The sequence below is a fragment of the Ovis canadensis genome, chromosome 1 (assembly GCF_042477335.2).
Source record: "Ovis canadensis isolate MfBH-ARS-UI-01 breed Bighorn chromosome 1, ARS-UI_OviCan_v2, whole genome shotgun sequence".
NCBI classification, from domain to species: domain Eukaryota; kingdom Metazoa; phylum Chordata; class Mammalia; order Artiodactyla; family Bovidae; genus Ovis; species Ovis canadensis.
In genome coordinates this window covers 18,417,657-18,429,886 of record NC_091245.1, presented here as the reverse complement: position 1 = coordinate 18,429,886, position 12,230 = coordinate 18,417,657, and the positions used below count along the sequence as shown (strand labels likewise).

General features: G+C 42.8%; 1 protein-coding gene across 1 annotated transcript; it reads left to right on the top strand.

The window, feature by feature from the left end:
• The first annotated feature begins 11,291 nt into the window (after positions 1-11,291).
• LOC138428965 (olfactory receptor 2D2-like) lies at positions 11,292-12,230 on the top strand. Its single transcript, XM_069569967.1, has one exon. The coding sequence runs from the start codon at positions 11,292-11,294 to the stop codon at positions 12,228-12,230; it is 939 nt and encodes a 312-aa protein (XP_069426068.1).

Here is a 12,230-nt window from a genome sequence, read left to right as displayed (position 1 = left end):
AATCTAGAGCCAGACATCTTGGAAGTGAAGTCAAGTGGGCCTTAGAAAGCATCACTACGAACAAACCTAGTGGAGGTGATGGAATTCCAGTTGAGCTGTTTCAAATCCTGAAAGATGATGCTGTGAAAGTGCTACACTCAATATGCCAGCAAATCTGGAAAACTCAGCAGTAGCCACAGGACTGGAAAAGGTCAGTTTTCATTCCCATTCCAAAGAAAGGAAATGCAAAAGAATGCTCAAACTACCACACAATTGCACTCATCTCACATGCTAGTAAAGTAATGCTCAAAATTCTCCAAGCCAGGCTTCAGCAATACGTGAACTGTGAACTCCCTGATGTTCAAGCTGGTTTTAGAAAAGACAGAGGAACCAGAGATCAAATTGCCAACATCTGCTGGATCATGGAATAAGCAAGAGAGTTCCAGAAAACTTCTATTTCTGCTTTATTGACTATGCCAAAGCCTTTGACTGTGTGGATCACAATAAACTGTGGACAATTCTGAAAGAGATGGGAATCCCAGACCACCTAACCTGCCTCTTGAGAAATCTGTGTGAAGGTCAGGAAGCAACAGTTAGAACTGGACATGGAACAACAGACTGGTTCCAAATAGGAAAAGGAGTACGTCAAGGCTGTATATTGTCACCCTGCTTATTTAACTTATATGCAGAGTACATCATGAGAAACGCTGGACTGGAAGAAACAAAAGCTGGAATCAAGATTGCCGGGAGAAGTATCAATCACCTCAGATAGGCAGATGACACCACCCTTATGGCAGAAAGTGAAGAGGAGTAAAAAGCCTGTTGATGAAGGTGAAAGAGGAGAGTGAAAAAGTTGGCTTAAACTCAACATTTAGAAAATGATGGGGAAACAGTGGAAACAGTGTCAGAGTTTATTTTGGGGGGCTCCAAAATCACTGCAGATGGTGATTGCAGCCATGAAATTAAAAGACGCTTCCTCCTTGGAAGAAAAGTTATGACCAACCTAGATAGTATATTCAAAAGCAGAGACATTACTTTGCCGACTAAGGTCCATCTAGTCAAGGCTATGGTTTTTCCTGTGGTCATGTATGGATGTGAGAGTTGGATTGTGAAGAAGGCTGAGTGCCGAAGAATTGATGCTTTTGAACTGTGGTGTTGGAAAAGACTCTTGAGAGTCCCTTGGACTGCAAGGAGATCCAACCAGTCCATTCTGAAGGAGATCAACCCTGGGATTTCTTTGGAAGGAATGATGCTAAAGCTGAAGCTCCAGTACTTTGGACACCTCATGTGAAGAGTTGACTCATTGGAAAAGACTCTGATGCTGGGAGGGATTTGGGGCAGGAGGAGAAGGGGACGACAGAGGATGAGATGGCTGGATGGCATCACGGACTCGATGGACTTGAGTCTGAGTGAACTCCGGGAGATGGTGATGGACAGGGAGGCCTGGCGTGCTGCGATTCATGGGGTCGCAAAGAGTCGGACACGACTGAGCGACTGAACTGAACTGAACTGAACTGACTAGACAGACCTTTGTTGGCAAATTAATATCTCTGCTTTTTAATATGCTATCTAGGTTGGCCATAACTTTCCTTCCAAGGAGTTAGCGTCTTTTAATTTCATGGCTGCAATCACCATCTACAGTGATTTTGGAGCAAAAAAAAAAAAAAAAAAGAAAAGTCTGACACTGTTTCTGCCGTTTCTCCATCTATTTCCCTTGAAGTGATGGGACCGGATGCCATGATCTTAGTTTTCCGAATGTTGAGCTTTAAGCCAACTTTTTCACTCTCCTCTTTCACTTTCATCAAGAGGCTTTTTAGTTCCTCTTTCCTTTCTGCCATAAGGGTGTTGCCATCTGCATATCTGAGGTTATTGATATTTCTTCTGGCAATCTTGATTCCAGCTTGTGCTTCTTCCAGGCCAATGTTTCTCATGATGTACTCTGCATAGAAGTTAAATAAGCAGGGTGACAATATACAGCCTTGATGTACTCCTTTTCCTATTTGGAACCAGTCTGTTATTCCATGTTCAGTTCTAAATAGTTACAAATAAATTTCACATGCTCTTGAACTCAGCTCCTCTGAATCAACTGCTATCATTAAATTGAAGTCTACTTAGTGTGTTTTAAACTTTAGCATACATATAAGTTTATCCATAATCAATACATACAATTGTTTTTGTATGAACTTGAAATTTTATAATGGTATCAAGATATCAGTTCTGTTCTGAAAAATTTAACTCAACATCATGTTTCTGATACCTCCCATTGGATACTTAACAGGTCTAACTCATTTTGTAACAAGCATTTTGATGTATCACATTTCATTTTATCTAATTATTATGGAACAATTATGCATTTAAAATTTTTCACTAAACAATCTGCGACAAATATATTTAGACATTTTTCCATGAGAATGTGTGAAAGTGTTAGTCACTCAGTTGTATCCGACTGCAACACCGTGGACTTCAGCATGCCAGGCTTCTGTGTCCATTGAGTTCCCCACACAAGAATACTAGAGTGGGTAGCCATTTCCTTCTCCAGGGTATCTTCCTGATGCAGAGATTGAACACAGGTCTCTCGCATTGCAGGAAAATTCTTTACCATTTGAGCCACTTCATTATTTAAACAATTCTGTGACAAATGTATTTAAATATTTCTTCATAGGAGAAGGAAATTGCAACCCACTCCAGTACTCTTGCCTGGAGAATCCCATGGACGCAATAGCCTGGTAGGCTACAGTCCATGGGGTCGCTAAGAGTCGGACACGACTGAACGACTTCACTCACTTCATAGGTAAGTATTTTTTTTCCAGGATTTATGCATAGCAGTGAACTTGGCAGAGTTTACAATCCAAGAATTTTCAAACTTACTAGATGCTAGGTATTTATGCCAATCTACACCTTTCCTTCTCATTGATACTTGTTCTGACCTAACAGAAGCAGAAGATATTAAGAAAAGGTGGCAACAATACACAGAAAAACTATACAAAAAGATCTTAATGACCCAGATAACCACAATGGTGTGATCTCTAACCTAGAGCCAGACAACCTGGAGTCCAAAGTCAAGTGGTCCTTAGGAAGTATCACTACACATAAACTAGTGGAGGTGATGGAAATCCAGTTGAGCTATTTCAAATCATAAAAGATGCTGCTGTGATAGTGGTGCACTCAATATGACAGCAAATTTGGAAAGCTCAACAGTGGCCACAGGACTGGAAAAAGTCAGTTTTCATTTCAATACCAAAAAAGGGCAATGCCAAAGAATGCTGAAACTACCACACAATTGCACTCATCTCACATGCTGGCAAAGTAATGCTCAAAATTCTGCAAGCGAGGCTTCAACAGCACGTGAATTGAGAACTTCATGCTGGACTTAGAAAAGGCAGAGGAACCAGAGATCAAGCTGGATTTAGAAAAGGCAGAGGAACCAGAGATCAAATTGCCAACATCTGCTGGATCACAGAAAATGCAAGAGAGTTCTAGAAAAACATTTACTTCTCCTTTATTGTCTATGCCAAAGCCTTTGTGTGGATCACAACAAACTGGAAAATTCTTCAAGAAATAGGAATACCACACTACCTTACCTGCCTCCTGAGAAATCTGTGTGCAGATCAAGAAGAAGCAGTTAGAACCAGACAAGGAACAATGGACTGGTTCCAAATTGGGAAAAGAGTACGTCAAGGCTGTATATTGTCACCTTGCTTATTTAACTTCTATGCAGAGTACATCATGTGAAATGCTGGGCTGGATGAAGCACAAGCTGGAATCAAACTGCCAGGAGAAATATCAATAACCTCAGATATGCAGGTGACACCACCCTTATGGCAGAAAGAGAAGAACTGAAGAGCCTCTTGATGAAAACCAAAGAGGGAAGCGAAAAAGCTTGGTTAAAACTCAACATTCAAAAACTAACATCATGGCACCTGGTCCCATCACTTCATGGGAAATAGATGGGGAAACAATGAAAACAGTGACAGACTTTATTTTCTTGGGCTCCAAAATCACTGCAGATGGTGACTGCAGACATGAAATTAAAAGACAGTTGCTCCTTGGAAGAAAAGCTATGACAAAGCTAGACAGCATATTAAAAAGCAGAGACATCACTTTACCAACAAAGATCCATTTAGTCAAAGCTACGGTTTTTCCAGTGGTCATGTATAGATGTGAGAGTTGGACTATAAAGAAAGCTGAGTGCCAAAAAATTGATGCTTTTGAACTATGGTGTTGGAGAAGACTCTTGAGAGTTCCTTGGACAGCAAGGAGATCCAACCAGTCAATCCTAAATGAAATCAACCCTGAATATTCACTGGAAGAACTGATGCTGAAGATGAAGCTCCAATACTTTGGCCACCTGTTGTGAAGAACTGACTCATTGGAAAAGACCCTGATGCTGGGAAAGATTGAAGGCAAGAGGAGAAGGGGACTGCGGAGGATGAGATGGTTGGATGGCATCACTGACTCGATGGACATGAGTTTGAGCAAGCTTCAGGAGTAGGTGAGGGATAGGGAAGCCTGTCATGCTGCAGTCCATGGGATCAGATAGAGTCAGACATGAATGAGAGACTGAACTGAACTGAACCCTTGATAATGTCATTTATATCGACCATTCTAAAATTGATATCTATCACATAGATGGAAAGTGGAGGGCATAGTTTTCTGTTTCATTTATAATTCCCAGATTGCTGGTGAATGTAACATCTTTTCATAAGATTGTTGGTAGTATTGAGTAATGAAGTCAACCCTGGTGTCAGACTTCTGTATTCTAACCTCAGCTAACCCTTTACTAACTCAATGACAGTGGGTAAGTTACCTAACTTCTGTGAGTCTCAGTTGCCTCATCTGTTAATGGGAATAATATACCATAGACCTCAAAGGGGTGTTAGAAGGACTAAATGAGATAACACAAGTAAAGAATTTATTGTAATAAAGAAACAATACTAAGTAATCTCAATGAATATGAGATATTGTTTATCTTTTCTTAATTTGTAGTTTATTATATATCTTGGGATATTATTCTTTGTCTATTACATTCATTGAAAATATTTTCTCTCAGTTACTTGTTTGCTGTTCTGTGCTGGGCTTTTTCGCTTAGTTGGGTCTGACTCTTTTTGACCCCCATGGACTGCTGCACACCAGGCCTCCCTGTCCATCACGGTGTCTTGGAGTTTGTCCAAGTTCATGTCCATTGAACTGGTGATGCCATCTCACCATCTCAGCCTCTGTCACCCTCTTCTCCTTCTGCCTTCAGTCTTTCCCAGCAACAGGGTCTTTTCCAATGAGCTGGCTGTTTGAATCAGGTGGCCAATGTATTGGAGCTTCAGCATCAGTCCTTCCAATGAGTATTCAGGGCTGATTTCCTTTAGGATTGACTGATTGACACTACTGTAGTATTCTTGCCATGAGAACCCCATGAACTGTGTAAAAAGGCAAAACACAGTATATGTTTGTTTTCATAATTGTACATGCAAACAAATACGCATTACCTTAGACTAGGAGATAACCATAGTTAATCTTTCAGAGTCTAAAATCTTTAAAATTACTTTTATAAATATTTTTTAAAAATAACAACACAATTCCTTAAAAATTTATTATTTGTTTCCATGATTTATAAAACTGAATTTCACAGTATTTATTCTTTGGTAACTTGATTTATTCACTCAATATGGGTTTTAACATTTTTGCATGTTGATTTGTTTTCACTGCTTGAAAAGTATTCTTTTCACTTTCTTGATGAATAGAATAATGACTTTTGAATGAACAGAATTCTTAATGACTTTGTAAATCTTTTTTATGTTTTTCTCTTAATATAAACATATGTCAAAGGTTTCATTGAGCTGTAGGAGAGAAGCCTGGGCAGATGGACACAGTTCAGGGCAAAAAAGATTTTGGCAGCTGGACAAAGGAGTTGAGATGAAACTCCACACATAGGAACCAGTGAAGACTCTGGAGTTGGGTGAAAAAAGTCAGAGCTGCAGATTAAAAAGATAGCTACAGAGAAGACATTCAGATGGCTAACAAACACATGAAAAGATGCTCAAAATCACTCATTATCAGAGAAATGCAAATCAAAACCACACTGAGGTACCATTTCACGCTAGTCAGAATGGCTGCTACCCAAAAGTCTACAAGCAATAAATGCTGGAGAGGGTGTGGAGAAAAGGGCACCCTCTTACACTGTTGGTAGGAATACAAACTAAGAGAAAGACGGGACTTCATCTGGGGGGTGAGGGCTGGAATGCGCCTGGTGCCCCCACCTAAGGAGACTGCCTTTCTCAGAAGCCAGCCTCCGCAGATGGGCTCCACTCTCATCAGCCTCTCCCCTGGGTCTCCCAGCTTTCAGCCCAAACCCCATTCTGGCTCCTGTGGGGAAACACTGGGCCAAGAACCGAATGTAACTCTAGTGCCCCTGGGCTGTGTGTGGGCAGGGGACCTTCTCATGCTCAGGAAGAATGGAGCCTGAAGTTTCTTTCCCACCAGGCAGGACTGAACTCCTGTGGGATGTTCCTGAGCAAGAACCTAGTGCTTCCTCCCCAGTAGGAAGGGGCTGCAGGAACTTAGCTCCTGGTTAGAGCCCTGGGGCCACATGTTACTCAGGAGTGATCTCCTGAGTCTGAGGGAGCTCTGCACACAGCCCCCTTCCCTGCAGAGTTATAAGCTCAGGATAGCAGTTATAAGCCCCGAACCATTCTGGGGAGCAAGCCATGCTGCTGGCTACCCCCATGCCCAGCCTTGCCAGGAGCTGTGGGTAGGACCTGGTCCACAGTTCCCAGTCATCTCGGTCTCTCTCTCCATGTCTATGTGAGTGTATCCGTGGCTGTCTCTGCCTTTCTCTGTGTGTGTCCATCCAATAATTTCTCTGTCTCTGGGTCTGATATTACCTTGGTGTCTCTGCCTTTCCTTCTCTTTCTTACTTTCCATCCCTCTTCATCTATCCCCTTAAGCCTCTGCTTCTGCTGGCTCTGTCTGGGTTTCTCTGCCTCCAAAGATTTTGTCCATCGCTCTGATCCTCTGAGTGTCTGGCTGTGGTATTCTGTCAGACTGGGTCTTCCACTCACTCTGTGACTTTCTTTCCCTCTTGATGTCTGTTTACTGCTCACTGTGCCTCTGGATTTGCCTGCAGTGTCGCCTTCTTCAGACATCCTGCTTCTCTCCTCTCCTCCTCACTCTGTACCTGTTCCTTTGATTCACAGGGATCCCTGTGGGGTCTCTCTGGGTTTCCCACTGGAGCCCAGTTCTCTGCCCTCATTCTCCACTGTCTGGGAATCTCCCTCACCTTGCTGCTCCCTGTCTCCACCCCTCTGTCCAGCTCCCCCTTGCCTGCAGTCACCCCATCTTCTTGCTCTTGCCCTCTCTTCCAGCTCCTTCTCTCTCCCTGGGAGACTGGTCTTGCCCCTGCCTCTCTCCACCTGCCCTGTGGATTGCCTGTCTCCCTTTTCCCGCTGTCTGGTCTCTGCAGGCTCTTTGCCGCTCCAGTCACAACCTGCTCAGCCCTCCGGTACCCTGCTCTCATAGCCCGGGCTCACACGCCATTCCAAGAATCTCTGACATTCCTTCTTGTCTTCTCCTTTGTCTCCCTGACTTTTCCCTTTTGCGTTGTTCTGTCCCCTGACTTGCCCACTGGTCTCATGTCTCTCTGTCTTTTTCCTCTAATCTTTTGTCTTCTTCTTACACAAAGAGAATAAACATTCTCCCAGCATCTTCCTCCTTCTGAGCTCCTGCCTTCTCCTCCTGTTGATGTCAGTTACATGCCCACCATCCATTTTCCTCTCCTCCTGTCTGTGCCCCGCCCCCAGATTCTGGTTCTCTGGGCCTCTCTCTGCCTTCCTGCCATTTGTGTTTGGGTCTCTCCCTCCCTTCAGGGTCCTCTCTATCTTTTCCCATCATTCTCTCTGCTTTTGTTGCTTTCTAGTTTTATCCGTTTCTCTGGCTCATTTTTAGCCATGCAGGTCTGTGCTGATGCTGGGGGAAGGGAAAGGGAAAGAGCTGGAGAAGGTGAAGGAAGGAGAAAGCATACCTTCAGAACTTGACAAAATCATATATTATTGCAATAAAGCTTTTTTTTTTTTTTGTAAATTTTACAGATAACAAACAATTACTTGCTCAGTCGTGGCAGTAAATGGAAAAAGTGAAAATTCAAAGCTGCTTTGGGTTTTCATCTCTCAGTCTGTGCTGCAGGAGAGTAGGTACGTATTGTTGTTTAGTCACTAAGTTGTGTCCGATTCTTTTGCGACCCCATGGACTGTAGCCCACCAGGCTATTCTGTCCATAGGATTTCCTTGACAAAATTACTGGAGTCGATTGCCGTCTTCTTCTCCAGAGGATCTTCCTGACCCAGGGATCAAACCCATGTCTCCTGTATTGGCAGGCGGATTCTTTACCCCTGAGCCACCAGGGAATCATGTAAGTATGTGAATAGGAGATAAATATAAGGATCCAAATTTAAAAAGGAAACCAATTTTCTCTGATTTCCATTACATCAAACTATGGCCTGAGGCTGGTACACCCAACCCCGGCTCCAGCTAATTTGAGGACTGGGCACTCATTTCTGCCAGGACTTGTCAATCACACAATCCCTTTCTGTTTCTTCATTGGCAACAGAAAGTGAAAGTGAAGTCATTCAGTCATGTCCAACTCTTTGTGACCCTATGGACTGAAGCCTACCAGGCTCCTCAGTCCATGGGATTTTCCAGGCAAAAGTACTGAAAGAGCCATTTCTTTCTCCAGGGGATCTTCTTGACCCAGGGATTGAACCCAGGTCCCCTGCATTATAGGCAGATGCTTTTACCGTCTGAGCCACCAGGGAAGTCATTGGTAACAAGTCATCATCAAACCTAGCTGTGGCAGGGTCAGAACCTGAAGTTCAGAAAGGCCAAGCAAATGGCCCTTAAGATACACAGCGAATCAGCCAAGGAAAGTAAAGGTAGAAACCATTCCCCAGGCTCCCTTCAGAAAAAAGACACAAACTCATCAGAGAGAAAGGAGTCCTGGGGAGCAGAGTCCTGTCATTCACATCTCCTACCCTCACCCTGCAGGTACAAGCTGGAGATAATAACTGGGCAGCCTCTCATCACCAGAGACCTTGTTCAAGGGTCTCTGTCACTCAGGACCTATCTCCTAGTCAAAACACTTTAACCTTGACCAGAGAATGTACTTGCATGAAACAGTATACGTTGATTCCCAAGTGTAGGTCAGTGGAGGGGATGAGCTCAGATAACAAGAGAAGCTCTCCCTTCCATTCTCCTTTAAACCTTGCTAGGTCCAGCATGCCTTTCTCCATCTCTAATCTTCCTCTCTCATATTCACCCTTTTATGTAACTAGTCTGAATTGAAAAGCCAAATTCCTATATATTCCATCCTCGAAGTATCACTCAGGGACTTCTCTGGCAATCCAGCGGTTAAGACTTTGCCTCCCAATGCAAGGAATGCTGGTTCCACCCCTGGTCTGGGACCTAAGATCCCACGTGCCTCACAGCCATAAAACCAGGACATAAATAACAGAAAGAAAATTGTAAGAAATTCAATAAAAACTTTAAAAATTGTCCACAGCAAAAAAAAAAAAAAGGTCACTTGAAATTTATTTATTCCTTATTATAAAAATTGCTTGTGTTTCTTGTAATAAGTTTGGCAAGTTCAAAGAACTTTAAGAAATAAATATCACCTATGAATCTAATCTCCAGAAATGACCACTGTTAACCTATTTCATATATTTCTTTTAAATTTTAGTCCAATTTTATAAATCATTATAATATTTGAACTGGGTCATATATAGTTTCCCATTCTGCTTTTTAACTTAACAATCTGTTGAAGCATTTCCCCATAATGTGAAATAGCCTCCAAAGTACTGTTTTAAATGTTATAAGGCTTTCAATTATATCAGTAGACCATAATTTATGTAACCAGTCCCCTGTTATAGGATATTTAAGTTGTGTGCAGTTTTCCCCATTAGAAATAATACTGCAAAAAACCTCGTTGCTGAAAATCTCTCCCCACATCTCTCATTTTTCCATAGGCAAAACGAACCTTCTAAATTAAAAATCTGTGTGAGGCACAATAGCATCTGACAAACTGTCCAAGTGACTCAGATACACAGTGAAGTCTGAATCACTGAGTCAGAGGCATTGGGTTTGTGGCTGGTTGCCCAGGTAATGAAAGTAAGGAGAGTCCTAGAATAGGGAGACCGGGATAGGTGGGAGGAGGTTCTAGGAAGAACATTCTCCAGTCACTTGCCAGCTGGCTAAGAACTAGAGAGGAAAAACTGTTGCACAGATAACTTAGGGACTTTACAACATTAAATGTTCATTTTAAATTTACCCATACCTTCAGGGAAAGTCTTACAAATAGCCTCCTTGTGTTGGTGAGGTTTTGGGGCATGAAGAAGAAAGAGCATAGGGATGACCACACAAGAAAGGCAATGAAGGGAATAAAAAATTCACTGAGAACAAGGATTTTAGAGCAAAATGACCAGGAATGCCCAAGAAATCTTCAACAATACTGGTGAAATATAGAGCAGCTCAGATGAGGAGTTCTGTTGCTTTGTTTGGTTATTAGAGAGAAAAGAGTCAATATCATGAGGCTGAAGTGCCTTGAACAGTCAGGTGAGGCTTCAAGGCCTTTCTCTGTCCCATCATAAAATAAATATTCACCCATGTATATATTCTCCTAGGTTGTTTTTTAGTTTCATCATTTGCCTTGAACTCTTTAAAGTATTTAGAATTCATTATAGTCGACTGTGTGAAAACTTTCCCACTCATACTATTTTTAACTCTTCCTTGTTCCTCTGATTTATAACAAACAGTGAACATCTGGCAAAAACATATGGAATCAATGACATAATTAATGAACACCAGTAAATTTCATTCACCAAAAAAGTAAATTTTAAATTCTATCGCTAAACTTTACAATAGCCTTGACTTTAATCACCATTTACAACCTTAATGCCAATCCTGACAGTAATAAAAACATCAACCCAAATAATGAGTGTAATAGTCTTAACTCTGATCCTTAAAGTGAGTCTTAGCAAGCTCTCCTGTCTCAAGAGAAACAGAAATTGACTTGAACAGAGGAAAAAGCATGACTGTCTCAGGAAAGGGAGTAACAGAATGGAACAGAATATGGCACTTCCCTGACGTGGTCTTCACCATTTCATCATGATGACCCTCAACTTAATCCTGAACCAAATCCCATGAACAGTAGTGCCCCCACCTGCGAATCCAAACTGCCTGGTAGGAAACATAAATGAAAGAAGGGTGAGAATCCCTTGGCACCAAACCCCCAAAATCACATATCCCCCAAACTCTTTAAACAGGCCGAGCACAATGCAGGAACTCAACCAGTCCACTGTGACAGAATTCATCCTGTTGGGCTTTGCCTCGAACCCCAGGACCAATCCTCTGCTCTTCACCTTCTTTCTAGTCTTTTACCTGCTGATCCTTATGAGCAACAGCCTCCTCATCACCCTCATCCACCAGGACACACGCCTCCATACACCCATGTACTTCTTCATCAGTGTCCTCTCCATGCTGGACATGTGCTACACCACCACGACTGTGCCCCAGATGCTTGTGCATATTCTCAGCAAGAAGAGAGCCATCTCTTTTGCTAGATGTGTGGCCCAGATGTACCTCTTCCTCCTCTTTGGGACAACTGAGTACTGTCTTTTCTCCATCATGTCGGTGGACAGGTACGTGGCCATCTGCCACCCTCTCCGGTATAAGGTCATCATGAGCCGCTGGGTGTGCCTTCTCATGGTGGGCATCTGTGCAGCCTATGGTGTGGTGGGTGGTCTGTGCTTTACCTTCTTTGCTATGTGCCTTCCCTACTGTGGCCCTAATGAAATTGACCATTACTTCTGTGAGGTCCCTGCAGTCCTGAAGCTGGCCTGTGCAGACACATCCCTCAATGACTTGGTGAACATCATCACAGGCTTCAATGTCATTGTGGTCCCACTCTCCCTGATTGTCCTTGTCTATGTCAACATCTTTTTCACCATCATGAAGATCCGCTCAGCCCAGGGGCGGGTCAAGGCCTTCTCCACCTGTGCCTCCCACATCACCGTGGTTTCCATGTTCGCTATTCCATGCAGTGTCACATACTTGAGCCCTGGCTCTGACTCCTTGTCAAACAATGGCAAGAAAATGGCCCTTTTCTACAACATTGCCACAGCCTTCCTCAACCCTGTCATCTACAGCCTGAGAAACAAGGATGTGAAAAATGCTTTCCTCAAACTGATGGGAAGGGGCAGGGCCCCAGAGTAA